This window comes from Lissotriton helveticus, chromosome 11 (genome assembly GCF_964261635.1).
Source record: "Lissotriton helveticus chromosome 11, aLisHel1.1, whole genome shotgun sequence".
Classification (NCBI taxonomy): Eukaryota; Metazoa; Chordata; class Amphibia; order Caudata; family Salamandridae; genus Lissotriton; species Lissotriton helveticus.
Genome location: NC_136072.1, coordinates 916,212,106 through 916,237,432, shown reverse-complemented (window position 1 = coordinate 916,237,432; position 25,327 = coordinate 916,212,106). Strand labels below are relative to the sequence as shown.

Here is a 25,327-nt window from a genome sequence, read left to right as displayed (position 1 = left end):
ATTGTAGGCTACGTGTCTTGGTGCAGAGAAAATCGAAGAGACTACATGGTACACAGCCCTGAGTGCCATACCCTCATACACTGCATGAGGTATAGGTAAGCCACCCCTACTGCAGGCTTTAAAGTCCTAAGACAGGGTGCACTACGCCCCATGTGTGGACATATCTGCATAAGCAATATCTGAGCCATTCTTAGACATTGTTAGGGCACAGGGAAGCCCTAGAGAATACATGGGCTGGATACTTGTCATTGCGCGTTTCCCAGCTCCATGATGGCTTCACTGTAGCCTAAGATGTTTGGTACCAAACATCTTGTCTTAATAAATCCTCACTGATGCCAGTGTTGGATTTCTTAATAAATGCTCACAGGAGACCCTTTAGAGGATCCCCTGTGTGGTATTCTGTTTTATGTTACTTTAGAATTAGGTATTAGGTCATAGGGAATGTTAGTTAGGTAATATGGAATGTTGATGGGTCTTGTGGGCATTATTGTACTGGATACAGAGAAGATTGAATGCTCTCATCTCTTTGCTCATGGTCCTTGGAGAAAGTTGGGTATCGACATTATTAGTCCATTTATTTATCAATCTGGTAAGGGCATGTTTGCTTTAGTTTTAATCGATTATTTTTCGAAATGGCCAGAGTTAAAAATCGTGGATAGAGTTTCTTCTTTGAATGTTATTGAATTTTGGCATGAGGTGTTTTCTGGAGAAGGTTTACCAGAAGAAGTCATTTCTGACAATGGTCCACAGTTTATTAGCAAAGAGTTAGAATCATTTTTTTCCAGTTGTGGGGTAGTACATAAGAGAGTCTCTAATTATTTTCCACAAGCCAATGGTCAAATTGAACGGTTCAATAGAGCAATTAAAGAATCTTGTCAATTGGCTATAAAGAGTGGATTGAAATGGAAGAAAGCTTTGCAAGCAACACTTTTAACTTATAGGACGTCTCCTAACTCTGTAACTGGATTGTCTCCATTTGAGATGCTACGTGGTAGGAAGCCTGGGTCAAAGCTCATGCCATGGTGGTTAAAGCAGAAAAATTCTTATGAGTTGGAATTGGATTGAATAGTGTTAGAGATCGTGTTAAGAAGTATCAAGAGGAAATGATACAATACTGTCCGAAAAGGCAATCTAATGTTTCTAAATTGAAAGTAGGTGATCTGGTTAGAGTGAAATTTGGGGGACAGGTTAACAAGAAGGTGTCTAGGTGGTCGAATCCGGTTAAAATCACATAAATTTTCAGCAAAGCTGTGAGAGTGGAGGGTGGTAAAGTTTGGAATTTTAGACGTATTTCAGTATGTAAGTCCCAGAATGACAGTATTATTCCAAACTACTCCACATCTAATTTGGCTAATAGTCATTCAGTCAAAGTAGACAATTCTAGTAATTCTGTACTTGTTGATTCTGTGGAATTATCAGAAGGATTTGCAGGTACTCATGAAGCTTTTGATAATTTATGTCATCAAAGTAATATTGGTAATGACAATGTAAATAACAATGTTGTTTTTGAACATCCCAGTAATGTTATTTCTTCTGATGTTGTAGTACATGGAAATTATAATACTTTATCTTCATGTGGAGAAATTGATTTTGGTAGGAAAAGTTTGCGTGTTAAACATACTCCTGTCAAACTCAAAGATTTTGTTCGGTTTTAATTTAATTATTATTATTATTATTATTTTTTGTATAATTTTTTTGAAAGGGGGAGGTGTGTGGTATTCTGTATGATGTTACTTTAGAATGGAATTAGGTCATAGGGAATGTTAGTTAGGTAATATGGAATGTTGATGGGTCTTGTGGGCATTATTGTACTGGATACAAAGAAGATTGGATGCTCTCATCTCTCTGTTCATGGTGGTTGTTAAGCTGTTCTTCATTGATGGATAAATCCTTTCTTGGAACCTACTTCTCTCAAGAGTCTTCACTACATCCTGAAAACCTACCAATCCCAAGTGTGATCTCTGACTAGTCATATCCAGCCTGCCACGACCAGACATGTTTATGATCTCATGGGGTGAGAGGCAATGCTCTCAGAGGCCAGAAACAAAGACTGCTCTGGGAGGAGGTGCTTTACACCTTCTCCAGGACGGAATGGTCTTCCAGAGCGAGATGCTTCACAGGCAATGCTGCCTTTGAAGTGCAGCCCAGGCTTCCTCAGATAATGCAGGATGTCAATCCCCACTGTCCAGCTCCACAAGTGGCATGAGGACAGGCGGGAAAATTAGTTAACTAAGGAGGAATGACCACATTCAGCCAGCACCACCCCCATGGTGTGGCAGGTGATGTGACCCCTTCTCCTGAAAATACACCATCTTGGGATGGTGGAATAACAACCTATCAGGGCTAGGGTAGTGCCCATTCCCACAGGAAGTGTCACTTAGTGGGTGTAGACACCCGAAGTGTAGGTATCCCATTGGCTACTACCTGTCTCCCCTTTAACACCTTTTGTATATAGGTGACATCCCTGGACCTTAAACCTCACATTCAATGGACAAGAAAAAGACACAGACAAAGAAGAACTGCTGCCCAGGAACTGAAGCCCTGCTGCAGAGAAACCTGGTGCCAAAACCTGCCTGGTGCCTCAAAAACTCTACAATCGTGATTGTGCAGTCTGGACCTAAACCTGTGAAGACCCCAAGAATCCCAGAGCTCCTACAGCCTCCGAGAAATTGCCAAGAACCTCCCTCGGAGTGAAGGTATGATTCCCCTGCATACCGCGGGCACTGATCTCGTTCAGTCCAGTTTTTCAACTTGCTGCTCCTCGGCTACTCCGAAGCAGCACCTGTACCAGAAGATGTACATCAGCTCCAGAGGGTCAGATCTGTCCCCCCACCAAGTTTAGAGACACCAGGACGTACCAGAGCTGCACTGTACCAATACCTGGAATACCCGACCCTGTTCAGCAAACAGCGAGACGAAAAGCCTATGACAGACACCAACTACCCCAGAAGCAAGCACCCATAAGGGGACATCGAGACCCCTGAGACCAATTTTACGAGTGGTTCAGCTGTCTCAAAATCGTCTCTCCACGTTGCCTGCTTCTGACCACAAGGACATCCCGACGAAGGGTGCCTGGCTGACCTAACTGCTCTGCACCCAGCCCAACCAGCCCCGGTAACGACAATCCAGCTGTGCTCCTGTGATCCAGAGACCCTGGCAACCTCCTCCTTTGAGTGGGACCCACTAGACTTCTCGTTAAGTCTTCCTGTGCAGTGTCTTTACAAGTGCCACCCCTTCATCATAGAGCAGCTGCTACCATCACCCTCATCACCCTGCTCCCAGCCGAATCCAGGACTCTCCCGATCTTCTTCTGCTGCAACATTGGTGGTTGTGCTATTGGCCTAAAACGAGAAGGTGAACTTCGTGAAAGCATTTCCTGATTTTATATACATTTTCTGCTTTTCCCAATTGACTTCATTGGTGCGTAATTGCTCACAAAAGTGATATATTTTCCGAACTCTTAAAGATCGTAACTTTGAAAGTACTATTGTATGTAAATCAAAGTTCTTGGTCTTAACAATTACATAAAAATCGATACTATTTTTATAATTTGGTCTCGGATTATTTTTGATTGTGTGTCTCTTTTATTCCCTCTGTGAGTACAACAAATGCTTAGCATTACCCTCTAATAAGCCTACCTGCTCGCCCACAGTACCACAAATAGAGCGTTAGTATTATCTACTTTTGCCACTGTGAACCAATAAGGGACTCACTGTACTCTCTGCAGAGTGTACTTCATTTACGTACACTATATAGAAAGCCAGCATTCTACAGTCTATGAAACTACTTACTCAGCCAGGCATAATTTGGACATAACCATAGCATGGTCTGATATCACTATTGTGCTATGTGTCATTGAGCATGTATCGTCTAACATTTCCTGCATGCCCCATAGCAAATCAATCTTAGAGTAGGATCTAAGAAGAACACTTGCATACCCTGATATTTATTTCTCCATAAATCCATAAGGCCGAAGTCCGTCATCCCTTGTAGCAGTGCCTTTGACATCATGCCTTGTAGATACCTATCACGGGGTGTCTATCTAACAATGAGCCTGGTGCTAAGTTGAAATCACCAACCCAGAGCAAGCTATCTTGGTCCACTCCCTATTTTTTGTCAGAAGTTGGAGTAGGTACTGCTACTGGCCTTTGTTTGGTGCATAAACGTTAAGAATATTGACAGGAATGCCCTGTTGCAGACCCTCTAGTATCTTTGACACCTTTTGTTTCTTAGAAATTGATTTGTTTTATGGGATCAACCCTCCTCTCCTTGGTGTTAGTGGCTGAGAAGTATTGGTTCGGGTACAGCCTATGTTACATTTAGTGGGTATCAGAGGTTTTTAGATGAGTCTCTTGCAGACAGAAGACATCAGGAAGACACCTCTCTCACCTCCCTCCATATCTTGTGGCACTTAACTGGAGAGTTCAGTCCATTTATGTTTCATGTTCTGATTTTAACCATTGTTCTGATTTTGTAAGTTTATATGTAGAACGGTTGATGTGCACTGAACACTCTGAGGAGTACACTTGATAGCAAGGAAGTGGGGAAAGAACTTCTGAACAACCACCTAAATAATCAGATAACCAGCCAGAGTTCACATTTAGCCCTCCTCACTCTGTTACCTCCCTGTCCCTCCTTAAGCAGCCCCTTATCAATCCCTGAACTGGCTCCAACCATTGCAGGGAAGTGATAAGATACATCGCTAACCCAGTGATAAGTGCCGTTGTAAGTCACTACCCTTCATCCCGGCCCTCTCAATTGGTTTGAGAGACTAGTAACTACAACTCCAGAAAGAGTGAATACCTTGCAGTTCTCTGGTTTGTATACTTTGAGCAATATTGCCCTAAACTCTGGCAGACATACTACAACAGCATCAGTAATAAAGTTCTCATACTCTCCATGATTTATAAAGTTCAAACAAAGTATGAATATTCATGTTTTCGTGGCCTGGACCCGACAACTCAGGTATAGTCGAACATTGAGTTTAAAGCAGTAACGCCATAAGTTGATGCCTCTATGTCATTTGCTGCATGTCACTTTGAGTTTCTCCCCTTTTTCTTTGGGTTTCCAATGGTGGCCAGTCTCTTCCTTCATCCGAGATTGTGGGCACTCCCTTCATGGTCCCAATATTGCCTACGTGTCCTCCGTGGTGTGCACCATGTGCAATTTTAAATCAACCTGGAACCAAAAGGCAAATGGGAAGGCCCACCTGTAGTGTATTTGTCCTATGTGGAGCTCACCTGTCAAAGAGGCCAGAGTTCATCTCTTAATCAGAGTTGTTTAAGCTCGATGTGTTGTTCCTAGAAGGTGAGCTGATCTATTTTCCTGGCCTCCCTCATTATTCTATCCTTTAGCTGCTAGGAGCTCAGCTTAGCTATGTCTCTCAGTCTTGCCCCAGGTGCAGACCTCAGTGCCACAACTCTTTGTGCTTGAATAATGGGAATTTTGTAAGTATGATTCTCTTTAAGTATGAAGTGGAACATCAATTTACAGAACTGGACCACATCGTCACCCTTCTCTTCTCAGACATTTGTGAATGAGAACATTGTCACACCTTGACCGGTTCTCAAAATCAGTAAATTTCTCCCACAACATTTTGATCTCGTCCTCCACTCGAGCATTGAAGTTTTGAATTTTTTATGTACTTGACTCATAGCAATGATGTCATCTTCATTGGTGGCCACGCGATTCACTAGAGATTGAAATTCGTAAGTGACGTCGGAGATGCTAGATTTGATTTTAGGACCTGCATTTTGTGGTCACCATATTTGAGAGTTTAACAGGTAGGTCGCCTAGACAGGCTTGTAGATATCCTTTTGTGATAATCGTCCCAGCATCTCCTTTGTTAGGGGACATTCACACTCCTGTCTCATTTTCTTTGTGGTTTTGGCCTCTTATTCATAAACAAGCCAGTAGTGTGTTCATCACAAGGATGTCACAAGTGTTCTGCTCCAGGGACAGGAAGCTAGTGAGGAATGCAGATCCTCTTGATCATGTCCACTCATCTTCACAACATTACAAGCAATTAGGGTGAAACACACTATGCGGCTACAGAAGCGCCTGTTGTTGAGCATGCATCAGATGTTTGGGTTGGTGCTGAGGTGGTTGTTGCTATAATCTCAGGCAGTGGTTCTAACAGCGTGGCCTGTAAAAGCTGGTTCCGGGTGGGCTTGCCATGTGCTCAGGTCCATGAGGGGGTCTCTCAATATAGAATTCCGGGTTTCATAATCCTTAAAAGGCAGACCGGGATCAGAGCTCATTGGTTGGATGCCATGTTTGTCCATCCACAGGCCATGCTTTCGCCAACCTCTTTTGTAGAGGGTGCGTGTGGAGCCTGGCATGAGGTACAATAGAAATGCATAAGGTCATCATTCCCAGAAGGGTCATGATGGTTCTGATCGTGTGCTGGCAATTGAGATGAAAGCAGACAGCAGCTGTTGGACTGCCTTTGTTGGTTGGTGCAGGCTTTCCAAGTAACTAAGTTGAACATGGAAGCCAGGAAGGGTCGAATCTACTGAGGTGGGATCAAGTGGCATTTGTGGTTAATCCCAAGTTGTAGAGAAGGAAAATTGCCACTTTAGTGTGGGTAGGCATTGCTCCCTGCCATGGCTCTTGAGAAGTGGTAGAAGTAGGGGAAGATGTGATTGCACCTCCCAGCCCTTCACAAATGGTGGATCACCATTGTTAGGGACTTCATCAACACCATTGGAGACATGGTGACCCCAAAAGGAAGTACTTTGAATTGGTAGTGATGTCCACTTACTACAAAGCGAATGTTACCACCGATGGGCTTGGTGAATGCGTATGTGAAAGTAGGTACCCATGAGGTTGAGCACCATCATGTATCACTTTATCAGAGCGAAAGGATGACATCCTGTAGAGATGTCATATGGATATGTTTCAACAGGATGCATTTATTTAGATCCATGAGGATCAGTATAGGCCTGAGGGAGCCTTCTTTTTTGGTAATGACGATGTAAAAAGAGTAGACGCCCTTTCCCTAATAGGCGGGGTGAGTCACTCTATCTATTGCCCCTTTCCGGAGGGGCACCTGTACCCCTTTATCGAGACAGCATAGATGGTCTCTGTTGAAAACGTGTCTGAGGATTGGGAGGGGCATGAGAAGTTCTAGGCAGTAGCTGTGGCAAAGAACCACTAAAACCCACAGGTCTGATGCTATTCCCTCCCAGCAAGAGAAGAATCTTGTATTTTCTCGTGACTGATGATGTGCGATCGGGGTTTTAAGTGGGGTGAGTCACTGCATAGAAGTGAAAGCTCCTTTACCGGAGCCACTTCTGCCCTTCCCCCTGTTCTTACCCTGGTATGCACTCCTGGTGTAACCTCTGCCAGCCTGCTGGTGTGTCTGTTAGGCTGTGGCTGGTCTGGTCTGGAGGGGTGGACTTGGCTGCTCCCCTGGGGTGTTCTTTGAGAAAGTAACCTCTTGCGGTTGGAGTTTGCAGGGCTTCAATAGACTTGGTAATCTCCATGTCCACTGGGACCTGTCATACGTGGAAAGACGTCCAACAGAATTGGCCATGCACCAATTTGTCACTGCCAATTGCCACTACCATTTTCCTCTTACCCACACCATCAATCGTTTTCCTTATCAGGCGGAGGAACATTGCCTTGGCTTCAGTGGAGGCTCTATTGTGGGCAGTGTGGATTCCCAGGGAGTCAGGAGGGCCCCTGCATTTTACGTAGATAGGGTTGCTAAGTGAGGGTCTATATTTTATCTCAACCTTAGGTGAAACTAACCTTGCATTAATTGGCTTGAAAATATCATGGGCAGGTTGTAGCATACCTTTAATCATGGGTAAGAGCTGGACTGTCCGGCCATGGAAAAAGTTTCCACTAGCGAGTTCTTCTCCTCCGGAATGACGTTCATGTCCACAAAGTGGTCTGCAGTTGACCTCATGATAGGCTGTGGTATCATTTGACAGGGATGCTCTAACCACATAGTGGTCCAAGTCAGGACCTTCTGGGGTGTGGTTGTCAACATTATAGTCTTCCCAGGGGTCATCGGTTGGCCTTGGGTCTATGGGCTGGTTATCTGTGTCAGTTAGATCATATAGACTGCATGGATCTTAAAAGGACTGAATTGAAGGGATCGTCAATGTGACTCTGTTAGAGGCAGAGGAAGTGCTGTGTGTAAACATGGTAGTGGAGGGGAGGGAGTTGGTGGTGGAGGAAGAGAAGAGGTGGAGGAGGAACAAATGGGAGAGGGCTTGTGCCACTGTTCCTGTGTTGCTACTGTGCTGGCTCTAAAGGAGCATCCAGGAAAAGTATTTTGAAGTACTTTGAAAGCAAGCGTTCTCAAGCAAGGAAGTCGCTATGGTGCTATGGCACCAGTGGTTTCATCATGATCTTTCTGCGAATGAGATTAAATAATAGATGCTTCAGCCTGGAGTCGAGCACCTCCTGTAGTTGCTGCAGAATCTGATCTTGCGATTCATTAAATCTGGCTGTTGACAAAGCTTTAGACATCAAGAGGATTTTTTGGCATTGAGGGGATCTAGAGTGCTGGCTTTCGTGGGGCCTTCAAAGCTGGCTTCATGTGTGAGTGGGGTGAGGCATGATGGCTGGTGAAGACCGACGTCCTTGGGCAGCGCCTTAGTCTATTCTAAACAGGCGTGGTGCGTCCATTGGGGCGTGGGGGCATAGCCCCCCCCCCCCGCCCGTGCTGCTCCCTCTGCGTCTTTGAACTTAAGTAAACTGATTCAGTTTACTTAAGTTCAAAGACCCGAGGGAGACCTGACAATCATGTCAGTCAGCATGACGTCAAACCGCCCACCCCCTTCAGAGTCTGAAGGGGTGGGCGGTCTGGCGTCATGTTGACTGACATGATTGTCAGACCAGTGGGGGGCAACAGGCAGCAGCACAACACAAGTGCGCATGAGTGGGGACGGAGGGCGAATTTTCGCACCGTGCCCACTCATGCGCACTTGTGTTTTGACCCGCTGGCGCATGCCCTTTAGGAGCCCTTTTGGCCAATCTGCGGGCGAAAAATAGCCGTGCCCTGAGACAATCACAGCGCCAGGATTGGCTGAGAGGGGCTGTAGGCTGTAGGCGCCAACGGAACAGACTCGGGGCGGCGCGGACCTGCTCAGGAACTCAGGTAGGATTTTAAATATGTATTTTAATACCCCCCTCCCCCCCAGCGCGACACCCCAAGCCCCGCAACACCCCCCCCCCCCCGAGAGCCGCGACTGTGAAGCATACAATGTTGATACATCATGTAGACACTGTAACGATCGCATCAGCCTGCCAAACCCAGACCTACTACTTGGTTTAAAATGACGCCACAAAGCAAGAGCATTGCAAAATGTACACTGAAATGTATCTTCACATATTTTGGGAATTAACATCGCACAGTTTACGTGCATTAAATTAAGGAGGGTGTGTTATTTCATCTAATATGCAACTTATTTACGTTATGAATTCACAAACTCCTTAACTGTCTTTAGAAAATAATACATGCTTGGTAATTGCCTTAGCTGCAAGTCTCCCAGTTGCAGATATAGCTTTCGCTTCTATTGAAATCTGTGGAGGCTCCATGAAGAAGTTAGTGCAGCACTCATTACTGAAGCATCAGAGAAGCCATGTAAATCACAGAAATGGACAGTCACAAATAATGTATAGCCCCATTATCTGAAATTACTGCTTTGGCAGCAGGTGATCTGAATGTCATGAGGTAATCTATGCTTTCAGTAATTTGTCATTAGCTGTCCGAAACGCCAGCGGAGAAAAATAACTACAGCGTTTTGCAAATCCTGAACATTAATGAAGACACTGAGATGGCAACAAACCGAATTACTTGCTCCGAGTCTCCCAATCACTGACCCTAGCTATTTGCCTCCCCACATCATTACAGGAGACACCTTCCGGCTCGAAGTGGAATGGGAGTTGGCTGTCTTTTTCCCTTTATTGCATGATTCTGGCCCCAGGCACTCACTGACAGTCAGCACTGTTGGTACTCTGGCCCCCTAGGCCCTGGCCCACAGCTGGCACGTCACGTGGCAGACTGGCAGACAGTCAGTGGCACCCAGTGTTTTACTGTTGTTGTAAGCACCGCAGTAATAAGAAATAACTGGCAAGTGGTTAAGCAATGTGTAAAACACGGAGAATCATTCATAAACGTTCTATGCTGCAATATGCGTATTTTATCACATAATTCCTTAAAGAGAGACGTGGTCCCTCATGTTGTGATGACATCCCTTTATTAATGTAATAACTGCACTTTCACCTTTGCTTTATGAACCTTCTTGCTTATCAAATTTGCTTGAAAATGCACCATTTACCCAGTCAGTTTTCAAAATTTTCTCGGGGGGGGGGGGAGAACCCCCCTTTAATTGTGCTCTCCCACAGATAAAGAGGTGAATGTATGACATTGTTCTGCATTCTGTACATCAATTGTTTTTTTTTCTCTTCCACAGATAGTTTACGCCTCACCACTTTCAAATCTCACCAGCCACCACTGATTCTAAAGTCTTTGCTCAGAGGTCTACAGAGCAGGCCTCTCCGATGTTCCATGCTCAGAGCTTGACCTACAACTCCTGCAAGCTTTATCTCAGCGTGCGACATGTGACCCCGGCTTAGTCACATTGGTATTGGAAACAGGTGTGGTTCTTAGGACCCTTGGCATAGTCTTAGTTCAGAGCCAGTGGTCTGCGTCTTCGCCTGATGTCTTCATTTTCCTCGTGCTCTGATTTACTCGAAGATACAATCTCTAGTCTGGGCATTCACTGTGCTGCTGGTATTCCAGATGGCCCTGCATCTTTACCTTCTTTGGAGCCAAAGGGATAGCCAAGTTTTGGAGGATGCTTGTTGGTGCAGTTTGCGTTGTGCCCAATGGCTCTTTCTTCGAGAGATCAAGATCTGCCTCGAGCTAAAGGTAAAGCAGGGCTCATAGGAGGCGTTGATGTGGTCAGGGGAGGGACACAGGTTTGCAGACGTTGTGATGATCCAACACAGATGCATCGAGTTGCACCTGGGGCAATATTGGAAGGATGTCTATTTCATTACCCCCTTCCCATCTGCATTCTCCAACGTTGAGGGTCAAGGAAAGACATGTGGTCCCCGAAAGCCAAGGGGACACCTCTAGTGTGTGCAGCCTCTGGGGTTGATTGACAGTAGGCAGAAGGTGGCTGGTGAAGAAGTGCAACGGTGAGTCGTTGAGATGCTGACTGTTCTTCTGAAACGTCAGAAATTCGACCACATGGTCTGAAAAACATGTCAGAAACTCGAACTCGGGGTCCTCTCTGTGTAAATCTGAAACCAAAGGCAGACAAAAAAAGCAATCTAACATAGTCGGTGCCCTTGTACAATGTGAACTAAGAGAGAAGTCATAGTCGGCCCTTCTTGTCACTCGAAAGACTTCTTTAAAGATAAACAACTTGCAGATGTCCAAGCACAGCAATGGATAGCCAGAGTATGCACAGCATGTGAATCTATAACCAGTTATGCTACATATATAACATATATATTTATGTCCAGACAACAGAATAACAATGCTGGGGTGTTGTTGGCTGAAAAACCATGACTCGCTAAAAGTCACTCTTGTGACATAAGGTCCATTGTCAGCTATGTAGCTCTTTATTTGCTATTTGACTGTCTGTATAAGTTGTTGCATAGATCACTACTTCTACTCACCTTGATTATATATGTATTGTGAAGATACGCAGATGTGGAGGTAAGAATATTACATCTAACATTTCGTTAAAGTAAGTAGTGGATTACCGTATTCTGGACTCAATATTTGCATCATCTACACCAAAACATTTGAACCCAGCTCACCATGACTCCATATTGACTTTAAGGTCCAAATTTATAACCACGACTCTGTGCACTGCAAGAACCACAGAGGAACAGCTCGGTCTTGACACCATACAACAGAGATTGTTTCTAAACCTTTATTAGGAAAGCTAAGAGCAGTTACAATGAGGCTTGCCTAACCCATGCTGACTGTCCCTCGATGGAGTTTTTCAGGTGCCTGTATCAAGTCCATACCTCAGCACCTTGACCAGTCTGTGATGCTCTCCCAAACTGCTTGGAGAAAAAAACCCTAGCTCTTGAGATTTACCGTTCAGAGCAGATCGCCCTGGATCAGACACGGCACTGTCGATTCGCTGATCCACCATCTCCCCGCTCTATACCCCTGAGCTGCCGCCATACCGCCGGTGTGAATTTAAGGTTACGTTAAGGTTGCTGTGCTTGACATCTGCACATTATTGGAGTTTGCATTCTCTGATGAGATCTAAAAGGGCGTCCATCTGTGCGTTGAAGATAGAAATGGGCAGTGGGTTAAAGAAGTATCCTAGAAAAGAGTTCATTTTGGGTGCCTCGTTCAGAATCTTCCACTGTCGAGTTTGGCGTTAATTGCACTTACCTTGCATTATTTCCAATCAGTGGCAGCAAGAATATTTCGTCTTTTGTCATTTCTAGCATTTTTACTGCAGCTGCATAACAGTTTTACAGGAATGTGTCTGACACTTCATATCTGTTAATACATACTGTTAGTTTGTGAAAGTAAATATTTTCCACAGCACACCATTTGGGCTCCTTTTCACCGTGAGGGAGCCAGCTAAGTGCTGTGGTACAAACATAACCACGTTTTCTCTCCGATTCCTACTTGATAATGCTGCTCTTTGCTGATGTCGCTAATGTTCCTTCCAGGATTTTACCTTCTTACTTCCTTAGCGACCTTGCTGTGACGGACAGCACTTTGATATGCCTCAGGGAACTACAGCATCGGATACCCAGTTTGTGTCCCTGGTAGAGGCTAGCAAGAATTCAGGAGAACTACCTGAAGCTTCCACTGTCCTACTACAGACAGACTTTTTGCACATTAGGGTTTGCAGATTGTGGAGTAACCCGCCTGCCTAACCTCACCTTCCCTGACTGGTGCCTTGTCGGATCTCTGGGGGGTGTCTTGTGGAATCTTTGGGGTGTCTTGTGGGATCTCTCAGGTGTATTGTTGGATCTGTGGGGTGTCTTGTGGGATCTTTGGGGTGTCTTAAGGGATCTTTGGGGTGTCTTGTGGGATCTCTGAGGTGTATTGTGGGATCTCTGGCTTGTATTGTGGGATCTCTGGGGTGTCTTGAGGGATCTTTGGGGTGTATTGTGGGATCACTGGGGTGCATTGTGGGATCTCTGGGGTGTCTTGAGGGATCTTTGGGGTGTCTTGTGGGATCTCTGGGGTGTCTTGCGGGATCTCTGGGGTGTCTTGAGGGATCTCTGGGGTGTCTTGAGGGATCTTTGGGGTGTCTGGTCTTCTGACATCCGATCCCATGGGTGTGATGGATTGCAGAGAGAGAGTGGCCTTGCAGAAGGATAGCTGGTGCAGGGCAGCACAGCTTTCAGGCAGGAGAATGGATATGCTACTGCAGATCTGTAAGCGCGGTGGTTGAACACTCTACTGTGAAATCATGGGTTTGGGAGTGAAGAACAGCAAACATGATACTACTGATCACAAAGTTGTTACTCTGTGCCAAAAGAAGATTCATGCAACCCCGGACGTCCACTGCTAGGCGCGGCATTTCAAGCAGATCAGCATAAACAGTTCGGAGTGCGGAATCCGTGGGGACTTTGACGTTGGACTTAGCACCCAGGTCTGGGTCTTTGCCTTCCCTCCTCCCTCTCTGGGATTTCTGTCTTCTGGCGTCTTTTGTAGGAGATTTGACTGCATCTAGATAGGTCGCCTCAGTCCTCTCAACTGGAGAGAAGTCTACTTAACCTCCTCCAGGGAGCTAGTCTGTACCTCCTTTCCTCACTTTTCTCCTCTGGGCCCCACTGAACATGGTAAAAGGTCCTGTATGCTATAATACCAGCGAGTGAGTGTGCATGGGACAAGAGGGCTGGATCACAGTGAAAGACCTGTACTCTTTGCCTTTTAGGCTGCAGAATTCTTTCTTTATCCACAGGAACCCCCAAGCACTGAGGACCATGTACCCAGTTCCAGATGCCTTTTTTGTTTAATTTGGCTAAAAGACAAAGAATTTCTGATTTAGTAAAAAGTAAACAATATGAACCATAATTTTTAAAAGGAAGAGAACAACAAATTTAAAAATGTCCAGGTGAAGAGAGCTCATGGTATTCACATTACCGCCCTAGACACAACAATGATTATGTTAGGACAGAAAGAAGCCACATTCTAGTGCCAAATGGCAACATTTTTAAAATGGGACAAGAGGGCTGGATCACAGTGAAAGACCTGTACTCTTTGCCTTTTAGGCTGCAGAGCTCTTTCTTCATCCACAGGAGCCTCCCAAGCACCGAGGACCTTGTACCCAGTTCCAGATGCCTTGTATAAATATTCCATTTTGCACCAATGAAAAGTGATGGGTGTGCTCTATTCCAGACCTGTCAAAGCACAAAGGGTAATATATCTGGTCCATAATTCTTTAGTGATCAGTTCAAAATTTCCCAGGCTTGTTAACAATTAAGCTCTTTTTGCTCTTTCATCGTATGTTCTTGTATTAACTCCTGCCACATGCATCTAAACATGTTTGGATTTTGAACCCAATGGAGTAAATATTGTTTTCATTAATGATATGTCATAGAGGGCCATATTTATCATGATATCATGCTGAGCTTCAAGTCACCTTGCTGCGCTGCGTGATAGGGAAAGGGCAGGGATGTGCAGTGCTTAACATTGTACGGCGCATTCCTGCCTTTTCCCAGCGATGGCGCGCAATGCGCTGCCTTGCATCAATGTAGGCTCTCTTGCACCACACTACAAGGGTGCCTGTGCTGCTAGTAGGATTATTTTTGTGAAGGAGTGGGGACCTGCTCAAAAACAATATCCTGAGGCATTTTGCTCAAAGAGAAAAAAACAGGGAGAAATATACATATTTCTCCTCAGTATGCCTCGCCCATGGAGGCAGAGCAATTTTGACGTTTTCCTCGACCTACCACTTATGGTAAATCTTGGATTGTGTCAAAACCCATGGGCTTTGCTTGGAAACACCCACGTGGCACCCATGGAACGCCTCCCTGGCGTAGAGTAATGCAACACAGTGATTTATGCTGCGTTACTCTGGGTTTATCAAGCGACTCGGGGCCACGCAAGGGGGCCTTATGTGGCTTGATAAATCGCATCTAAAGGGTTGCATTGCTTCTGCACCATATTGTGTGGTGCAAAAACGACGCAACCCTTTGATAAATATGGCTCAGAGTGCCTATTAAAGCCAGGCTAGATATAGGTACAGAGATAGCCCCTTAAGCATAGTATGGTATTAGGAAACAGGTGAAATTAAGATATGCAGGTAAGCCATTAGTCACAGCTTGCTACTAGGAAGTTTGGGCCAGGTGTACGAATCACTGGTCGCAAATACTGGATGCTCTAAACACATCCCTTCCAAATTCCATTTAGGTATTTAGTCGCAAACCCAAATTGGTATTTGGTAACGTTACCAAATTCCACTATGGGTTTGTTACAACCCAAAAAGCCTTAATGCAGTCACAAAGACCCAATTTTTTTAATCAGACATTTGGAAATGCAAAATGCTTTCATACATGTGCCCCCTGCTGTGATTTATGTGCTAGATAAGCCATGACTCACAGGATGCTAATAAGAACCAGGTGAGACATATGAGCCTAGATAAGCCATGAGTCACAGGATGCTGATAGGAATCTGGTGTACTATTTGTGCCCAGGTAAGCTGTGAGTCGCTGCTTGCCAATAGGAACCTGGTGGGATATATGTGTTGCGGTAAGCCTGAGTCACGGGTTGCTAATAGGAACTTGGTGCGATAAATGTGCCAAGGTAAAGCTAGTAGGAACAAGGTGCGACATATATGCCTAAATAAGCTGTGAGACACAGGATGCTAAAATGAACTAGTGGCCAGATGTACCAAAAATGGGTTCACAAAAAGTGTTCACAAATTGCGCACTGACTTTTGGCTAACTCAGCCTGATTTTGCCAACCAAGATATGCACTAGTAGGTTGGTTCGCAGACAAATATATATTAATTAGGCTGGTCACAATTTGCCACTCATTACATTTGGATACAGTCACAGGAATGGTGGCCTATAAGGGACACCAGCAACACCATTCCTGTGATTGCTTTTCAAAAACAAGCATTTACAATGCAACAGGTCTCATCTTTGTGACACACATTATCTTTGGTAAAGCAATTCTGGTATTTCGCTGACCTCTGCTGGTCGTTTTCTATCAAGACTGTTAAATACAAGCAGTTGCTAGAAAAATAAAATAAGAAAGTTCCCAAGCAGAAAGCGATTCTGGTATTTTACTGACCTCTGCAGGTCGTTTTCTATCAAGACAGTTAAATAGAGACAGTTGCTAGAAAAAAAGTAGTCCCTAAGCAAAAGAGGAAGCAGACAAGTCCTAGGGATATGCTTCAAAGCCCACAAAGTACATACAACAGATCTTGCAGAGAGCGTAAGCGCTGCCTAGGTTTCGCACTAATAAAAGGCTTAATTAAAGCAGCCTGATTTTTTTTAAGGAAATGATGCTGCGCAAAAAAACAAGTTCCCATTTTTGAAAGGTTTCAATGAGAGTTGGCTACATGGACCACTGCCTACTCCCTGTGAAGCACAGAAGCAAGTTTGCAAAAGAGAAAGGCTCCCCTTCACGTCTGTGAAGAGTTACCATCTTAACGGTAGCATATCAATGGTTCTCACTGACCACTACTGACACATAGAGATGCAAAAAGCAGTTTGGGCTGGATGCTCATGACACCCCCACTTCCAAATTGTGAGCAGATATAAATCAGCAAACCCATTTTAGGAGTCAGTAAAACTTCACCGACCCCTAACATGGCTTTAGTAAATTAGAAAAGCGATTTTTACTGTTGCAAACTCTGATATTTTGTAAATTGCAGGGTTTGCTGAAGCAAATTCCCTTAGTACATCTGGCCCTTTGTGAATTATTTGCAGGGAGCTAAGAAATGAGATATTTCTAGGGCGCTAATCGGTATATCAAAGAAAGCTTAGAGACACCAGGTGAACTGCTGCGATGGTCATAATTCATCAATCCCAAGGGGCTAGTAGGAGCCAAGTGTAAGGAGGACCCACTAGAACTAGCTACGGTATGACGATAGATAGCCTACGAGCTGGAGGGTGCAAGGAGTAACTAGGGGAGATGTACGCAGAGAGACCCATGAGATACATGATGGTAAAAGATAAGATAATCAAAAGAGGAATAAGATGCTTACAGAAACAAAGTGGTCCACGGGGTCAGATATAACAAACAAGGCATGGCAATCTGGGTGTAATTCTTGACACCACACTTTCCTTTGACAGGCAAGTCAATAGGACTGTTTCCACCTGTTGTGGTGTCTTAAGCATTTTGAGAAAACTTTAACACTACCTCTCCCTGGAAGCTCGGAAACAACTCTCGGTAGCTCTCATCTCCTCACGGTTAGATCACTGTAACGCACTCTATTTAGGCATAAATAAGAGGCTGGTCCAACGCTTACAAGTTGTGCAGAATGCGGCAGCTAGGTTTGTTGTTGATGCCCCCAGGCGGTCATCAGGCTCCTCCATCAGAAAAAACCTTCATTGGCTTCCTATGCAGGCCAGGATAAACTTTAAGGTTCTGTGTCTTACCCACCGTGCTCTCCATGGATCCGGTGCAGAAGACATTAGGTCTCTTGTTTCCTCCTATACTCCGGGCAGGGCTCTGCGCTCTGCCAACAAGAACATTCTGTCGGTGCCTCGAACTGTGAAGGCCAGATGGGGAGGGAAGGCCTTTTTTGCCCTTGCCCCGAAACTCTGGAACATGCTTCCAGTTGAACTCAAGGGCCATGCGTCCCTCGTTCTGTTCCGCAAAGCCACAAAGACCTGGCTCTACACCGAAGCCTACCTATAGTCGACATCTGGTTTTACCTCTCATTCAGCTGTTCCATCTGATGCACCTTGATGCCTTGGGGCTAAGTAGCGCAATACAAATCTCATTTCATTCATTCATTCATTCATACTTACAGATACTAGATGAAGCCATTGATAAAGCGATAAACTAGATGATTCGCCGGATGCTTATAGAAAACTGGGGAGATGTAAATGCGGAGATAACATGCTATTAAAAACCAGGTGAGATACACATATTGGAATAATCCATGAGGCAAGACATGCCAATAGAATCCAAGTGAGATGTAAGTACACAGATAGCACAAAATTATAGGATGTTAAAGGGAACTAGCCGAGCTATTAGTATGACAATGAACAAATGATATCTAAGATACTGAGAGAAACCAGGCAAGCCATCCGGGTTCTAGCCACATCACATGGAGATAACACAGAGGAATAGTATGTTTTGGGCCAGTAGGTCATACTTAGCTAAGCAGGTTAAACCGGTGAGGCATAGGATGCGAACAAGAAACAGATTAGAGAGACAACCGTGAGTGACACTCCAGGAGAGAGGGGTACTGAGTGCTAAGAGAAACCAGGCATACCCATCCAAGTTAAAAGTTGCTTGTTTATTTATATAACAATTTATTACACTTATTAGTAAGCAAAGAGATTTTCATTTAGTGCACCATTAGTTTCTATATATGCGCGAGTGTCTTGTGTTGGCATGTAAGCAGCTTGCCACCCGTGCCCGACAAAGCCACTCTGTGTTTTTATTTTCAAAATGAAAAATGCATTTTGAAGTTTAACTGAGGAAAGGTTCAAGCATATATATGCTCCACAAGCACAGGATGTGACCCTAGCATTTACACATACACATACACATGGTCTATAGTGGTTGTCCAAGGCCTACACAGGTAGTAAAATAAATGCACTTATCTGAGAGGGGAATTTCCCAAGTGGAAGGTTTAAAGTTTTCAAACATGACATTTGGCATACTCTCTTATTTTGCTACTTCAAGCTATCATAACATAATTGATCACCATTTGTGTGTCCTTGTGGTCGCCTAAACATATTGCTAATACAATTGCTTGCTTGCAGAGGAATTACACCAATCCCAAGCACAGTCTCTCTTGTCGCGATGACATATCTCTTAGGAGAAATCCTCTCTGGTTGGCCATCACTGATAGTTCTACTTCTTATCACTCTTTTTGACTTTGTCATCAGAGGGCTTCTCTGTGGCTATGTCATCATCTTTTGGGTCCGTGCTGGAAGACTTTTCAGCCTTCTCAGTTTTGGGCTTGCTGGATTTGGGGGATTCCTGCTCTACCTCTGGCTTTTTTGTGACCTTCTCTGCTTTTGCTTTAACATCTGCTTTTGGCTTCTCCTCTTTCTCTGTCTCTTTCTTGGGTTCTTCCTTTGTTTCCTTTTTGGGCTCCTCTTTCTTTTCTTCTTTTTTTGATTCCTCCTTCTTCTCCTCTTTTTTTGATTCATCCTTCTTCACCACTTTCTTGGTTTCTTCCTTCTTTGTCTGTTCTCCCGTTACTTCCTCTTTTTTCGACTCATTTTTTTTTGGCTCTTTTTTGGATTCTTCCCTCATTACTTCTTTTTTTGCTTCCTCTTTTTTAATCTCTTTTTTGGGTTCTGTCTTTTCGTCTTTCTTGGGTTCTCCCTTCTTCACTTCTTTCTTAGGCTCTTCCTTTTTTACCTCCTCTTTCTTCAGTTCCTCCTCCTTCACCTCTTTTTTGGGTTCTGCTTTCTTCACCTCTTTCTTGGGTTCTTCTTTTTGTATCTCCTCTTTCTTAGGCTTTTCCTCTTTTACAGCTTTTTTTGGCTCTTCCTTTTTCACTTCAACTTTCTTGTGCTCTTCCATAACACCTCTTTTGGGTTCTTGTATCTCTACCTCTTTCTTGGCTTCCTCTTTTTTAGTGTCTTCTTTCTTAGTTTCTTCCTTTTTAACCTCTTTTTTCGGTTCATCTTTCTTTGTCTCTTTTTTGGGTTCTTCCTTCTTTACCTCCTCTTTATGTGGCGCTTCCTTTTCAATCTCTTTCTTGGGCTGCTCCTCCGTAGCCTTCTTTTTCGGTTCTTCCTTTTTCACCTCTTTTTTGGGTTCTTCTTTTTTTACCTCTTTCTTGGGGTCTGCCTCCTTTACCTCTTTTTTGGGTTCTTCCTTTGTCTCTTTCTTAGGTTCTTCTTTTTTTATTTCTTTCTTGGGTTCTTCCTTAGCTACCTCTTTTTTCAGTTCTTTCTTACTTTCGGTTTTGGGTTCTTCCGTTTTCACATCTTTTTTTAGGTCTTTCTCTTTAGTCTCCTTTGTCGGTTCTTTTTCCTTAATTTCCACCTCTTCCTTTTTTACTTCCTTTTTAGGTTCATCCTTTGTCACTTCCTGCTTTGGTTCTTCCTTCTTTAATTCTGTTTTGGGCTTTTCCTCTTTAACATCCTTTTTGGATTCTTCCTTTTTTACTTCCTTTTTGGGTTCTTCCTTTTTTACTTCCTTCTTGGGTTCTTCCTTTTTTACTTCCTTTTTGGGTTCTTCCTCTTTAACATCCTTTTTGGGTTCTTCTTTCTTTATGTCATGTTTGGGTTCTTCTTTCTTTATGTCATTTTTGGGTTCATCCTTCTTTACTTCCTTTTTGGGTTCTTCCTTTTTTACTTCCTTTTTGGGTTCATCCTTCGTCACTTCCTGCTTTGGTTCCTCCTTCTTTAATTCTGTTTTGGGTTTTTCCTCTTTAACATCCTTTTTGGGTTCTTCCCTTTTTACTTCCTTTTTGGGTTCTTCCTTTTTTACTTCTTTTTTGGGTTCTTCCTCTTTAACATCCTTTTTGGGTTCTTCTTTCTTTATGTCATTTTTGGGTTCTTCCTTCTTTACTTCTTTTTTGGGTTCTTCCTCTTCAGCATCCTTTTTGGGCTCTTCTTTTTTAACATCCTTTTTGAGGTCTTCTTTCTTGACCTCTGTTTTATGTTCCTTCTGCTCCTTATCTTCCTTTGGCTCTTCCTTCTTCTCAGCTGCTTTCTTCACTTCAGACTTTGTTTTTTCTTCCTCCTTGTGCACTGGTTCCTTAGATTTGATCTCTTTCTCTTGAGGTTTTGGCTCAACTTTGGTTTCTGCAGGCACCTCCTTTACTTTCTTTTCTTCTTTTGGCTTTGTTTCCTTCACTGTTTTCTCTTTTTCTTGCTCAGGCTTCACTAAATCCTTCTGCTTAGGGGCAGCACTATCTTGTACCTCGGTTTTAGGAGGATCAGCCTTTGCAGTCGATTTCTTATCATCTTGTGCTTTACCCTCGACCTTAGCAGGTTTGGCGAGTTTCTCTTCTGGTTTGGGTGCTTCTTTTTCCTTTGGCTTCTTCTCTTCTATCTTAGTTTCCTCTTTAGGCTGGGGCTTCTTTACAGATGGTTCATCTTTTTTGCTATCTGTTTTAACCCTGGGCTTATCCTCAGTCTTCTTCGGAGGTTCTTTTTTTTCAATCTCGGTTGATGTTTCCTTAGTGTCTTTCTTTGTCTTTTTTTCTGTCTCTTCTTTTTCCTCCTTATGTTCTTTTGGTTTAGGTTTACTTGGTTGTTCTTCAGGAGCCTTTGATTTTTCATGAGTTGGTGATTTTACGTCTTCTTTCTCTGGAGATTTGGCATCTTCTTCCTCTGGAGACTTGGCTTCCTCTTTCTCCGGTGACTTTTTCTCTTCATCTGCAGGCTTAGCTTCCTCTTTCTGTGGAGACATGGCTTCTTCCTTTGGAGACTTGGCACCCTCTTCTTCTGGAGACTCCGCAATAGGAGACTTGGCTTCTGGAGACTTAGCCTCTTTTTTCTTAGGCAACTTGATCTTTTCTGCGACTGGTGATTCGGCCTCCTCTGCACCTGGGGATTTGTCTTGCTCAGTCTCTGGGGTCCTGGCCTCTTCTGTCTCTGGGGTCTTAACCTCCTTTTCAGGGGACTCAGTTTCTCCTTCCTCTGGGGACTTGTCTTCCTCTTCCCCTGGGGACTCAGCCTCCTTTCCAGCATCATCATCTTCCTCAGTTACCTCTTCTGTCACATGAATTTCCTCAGTTTGCTCTTCTACAATGACTCTTTCCTTCTCAGACTTTTCCACAATCGTGGTTTTCTCCTTGCTTTTCACCTTGATGTGTTTTGGAGCCGCAGGAACTTTAGTAGAACTGTCGCCAAATGGCAACATGCTTCCTCCATAACCAATGCGACATTCCTCTCCCTCCAGGAGTTTTCTGTAGGAAACAGAGAGAGGAAATCTTTAGTGTTTACAAATGCACAAGTGATATGTGATTGCAGAAAAATGTAGGTAACTCTTTTGCATACATTATGTTTAGATCAGTGATATAAACAATGTATAAATGCTCTTCTGCACACTACATACAACTGAGAAATCTTCCACTGGTTTACAAGGACACACTCTTGTAATATGGATAGAAATACCCAAGGGCCTTGTGAAGGAAACAGTACTAACAAGTCTTCAGAAATGTAAGTAGTTAAATTTACACTTTAAGCGACTCCATTCTTGACCCCTTGACAAACATTACACCTGTTCCAAAATCTATTAAATCCATATCAGGTGAAGTAAGTTGTCCTATGTCAGTAACCCCACAAAGCTGTACTCGTGCTTTATTTTTGGGGGACGATCAACCAAGCAGTGGTAGGTGAGGGAGCTTTGTGGACAAGGGAAAGAAGTAAAAAAAAAGTACTGGTGGCATGAAAGCTGGTGGCGGGCAGGGGTTTAGCAGCATCACAGAAGCTGGGAGTGAATCTGTAGAGTCCTTGTGCTCTTTTATACTGTGGCTGGTCTTGGTGCCTGGAATCTGTCGACATGCAGTGTCGTGACCTGGCCACAAGGGCACTAGGACCCTGGTGAGGAGGGGGCAAGAACCGGACACCACTTACGGTCAAGGGAGTGGGGAAGGGGCAGAGGATGAGGAGAAGGGCAAGCAACGTGTGGTCAGCACAGCGCAGCAACAATAAAGAATACGTAAATCTCCCACCTGACTCCTGTCGTACCTGAGCTGAGCGATACCACATACAGGTATGTGTTAGGCTAATTGTGACTGAAAACAGTCCACGGTTATGCATTTTATGCTTGTATCAAGCGTAACCTTATACCAAACTTTAGCAATTTTTAAAATTTCCAAATGGGCAAAAACTCTGTGCACTGCGTGCAGTTTCAATATTGTTTCTATCGGTTGTGCTTCCCAAAGCCCAGGCTCAGGCAGCCGTCTGGTAGGTGCGGGTGTAACATTAATGCAAACTTCAGCATTTAGTACATTTGTGAATAGCAGTGCTTCCGCGCCAGCTTCATGTTTTGGCGCATGCGCAGTTTCCAAAGTTATACCGGAAGTTCCTGGTCCCTATCCAATAGGGAGTAATGAGCCATTCACCCCCCTACCTCCCTCCCCCATTGCTCATAATCCAATTAATAGGCACTAGAAGTAGGGGCGGTGGGGGTGCTGCAGCACCCCAAAATAATCATGCGGAGTTCAGAAGGTGAATGAGCAATAAAGATGAGTTTAAAGACAAAGGTTAAATGTTGGCTATGTCTTTTGACAAATTGCTGCTTATTCTTTTAACATGAAGATTGGTGTTTAGTTTTCTTTCTCTAGCTGCAAAGTTAGTGCGTTTTGTAAGGTGAACTATATGACAATATTGCTGTGATATAGAAAGTGTGAAAAGAAAAGCTGTAGGATATAATTTCTTTTCCAACACACATTTTTTTTTAAACCTGCAGATGAACTGTACATCTGTTTCAAAATATAACAGCAGTTAGGAAAGCACAAACTAAGCCCATTTTTGTAATTCAGATTTTAATAACATCACAGCAAGACACCTGATGACGTGCAAACGATAAATATTTACAAAAACCCGATGTTCATACATTATCCTTTGTGTGTTTTGGTTATATCAGTAAAACTGCATTTTAGTGCACATTTTGTGGTCATTTCAGTGGGAAAAGGGCTGACTTTAAAGTAGTAGATTTGCAAAAGTATGCTCCAAAATGCATAACTGGCTACATGCCACTCCCTCTCCACCCTCCTGTTGAAAGGTTGTGACATTAGCTATACTTATTGCTTATGTGACGCTTTTATTTTTGACGACCCCTATGACTTTAGTGGTATAACACTGATGTCAGCACCCCCACCCAGAATTTTTTTCCAGCACCACTGTGCCAATTCCCAGACCCTGGTCATCTAAACTCCCTCTCAGGTTCCCCTCAGATAATCTCTTTTCCCTGCCAAACGAGCAGCTCCTCAGTGAACAACGAGCAGATGCAGCAATGTTCTTGGTGTTTGGTTCTGCTGGTAGGTGACTTCTCTCTGGCTTGCTTGCTTCGAAGCAAATATTCTAGACATTGCCTCTTGCTCCAGAAGACTTATTTTATTGAATGCAGCTCCTGTAAGGTGAAAGCCAGGATAGTGACCCCAGTGTCACCCAGCAGTAACGTCTAGTCCCAGTATATAATCAATTAAGATAGAATTCAGACTCCTTAGGGACCAGGACTTTTAAAGCTGCTTATACCGGTGACAGGTCATCTGAAGAGCACACGCGCACTTGAAGCTTCAGCACTTCCTTGCTTGCTCATTGAATAGAACAGCAACAAGGGTGGGGGTCCTGGTATATTCCTCAGGTGACTCCTCATGATTGACTCGCAAGTACTTCTGAAGTGGTGGGCTGGTCTTTTGCATCTCGGTCAGAAGCTTGTAGGGTCCTTACTGTACGTCATGGCCCTCCCTCTTACCACGTGAGGAAGGCCTCCCATTGAGTGATTGCTGATTGGACTGGGTGTTTGTTGAATTCAAAGAATTTTGAAATACCTTGGCTCAGGGTTGCCACAAATATTTTGTGTTGGAACCACGAGGTGCTCAGGCAGCAGGTGCCCCGTGGTCTGTCCTCTGAACCACAGAGGTGGAGCAGAGCTGGGGTGTGTTTCGAGTCTATCTAGGCAATATATCCACTTCTGCCACTTCTTATGTGTCAGCCGGGGAGAGGAAAAAGTGGGTTAAGCGTGAGAACGAACTATACACACTGGAGAAGAAGGTGAAGGAGCTCTCTCCTGTGCCAGACGTGCCAGACATCCTGCAGCCTTAGGTAAGCAATGTACTCTAATAGTCTGTGGGATCTGTTAGTGGCCGGTCTATAGAGGTGTCATGTGCCCTGCCGTGTGTCGTGACTGCATTGACGTCACCATCGATTATGAGTTTGCCAAGGGCTGCATTGGAGAAGAGAGAGGTAAGATGATTGAGAGTGTCATCAAGTAGTGTTGGAGGAGTGTATACTGGGAGAAAAGACCAATTCTGTCCATGTGTTGAACCGAATACCAGGACACATCCACCCAGGCAGTCTAACTTGGTCTGCTCTACTATCATAGGAAAGAACTTGAGGAGGTGGATGGCTACACCTCTAGGCATGAGGTGAAACCTGATTTGAAACACCCTGTTGAAGCTGTAGCTACAGAGGAAGGTGTAATTTGTGCCAACAAACTGTGTTTCCTGCATCAACAAATACTCAGTGACTGACATCAAATGGAT

At 44.1% G+C, this 25,327-nt stretch overlaps 1 protein-coding gene across 1 annotated transcript in view; it reads right to left on the bottom strand.

The window, feature by feature from the left end:
- Positions 1–18,417: 18,417 nt before the first annotated feature.
- The window catches only part of NEFH (neurofilament heavy chain), a 115,082-nt gene continuing 108,172 nt past the window's right edge, over positions 18,418–25,327 (bottom strand). The window contains exon 4 of the mRNA XM_078667187.1: positions 18,418–22,021. Within this exon, the coding sequence (XP_078523313.1) occupies positions 19,000–22,021 (3,022 nt within the window). The 3' untranslated portion in view covers positions 18,418–18,999. The remainder of the gene's footprint in view (positions 22,022–25,327) is intronic.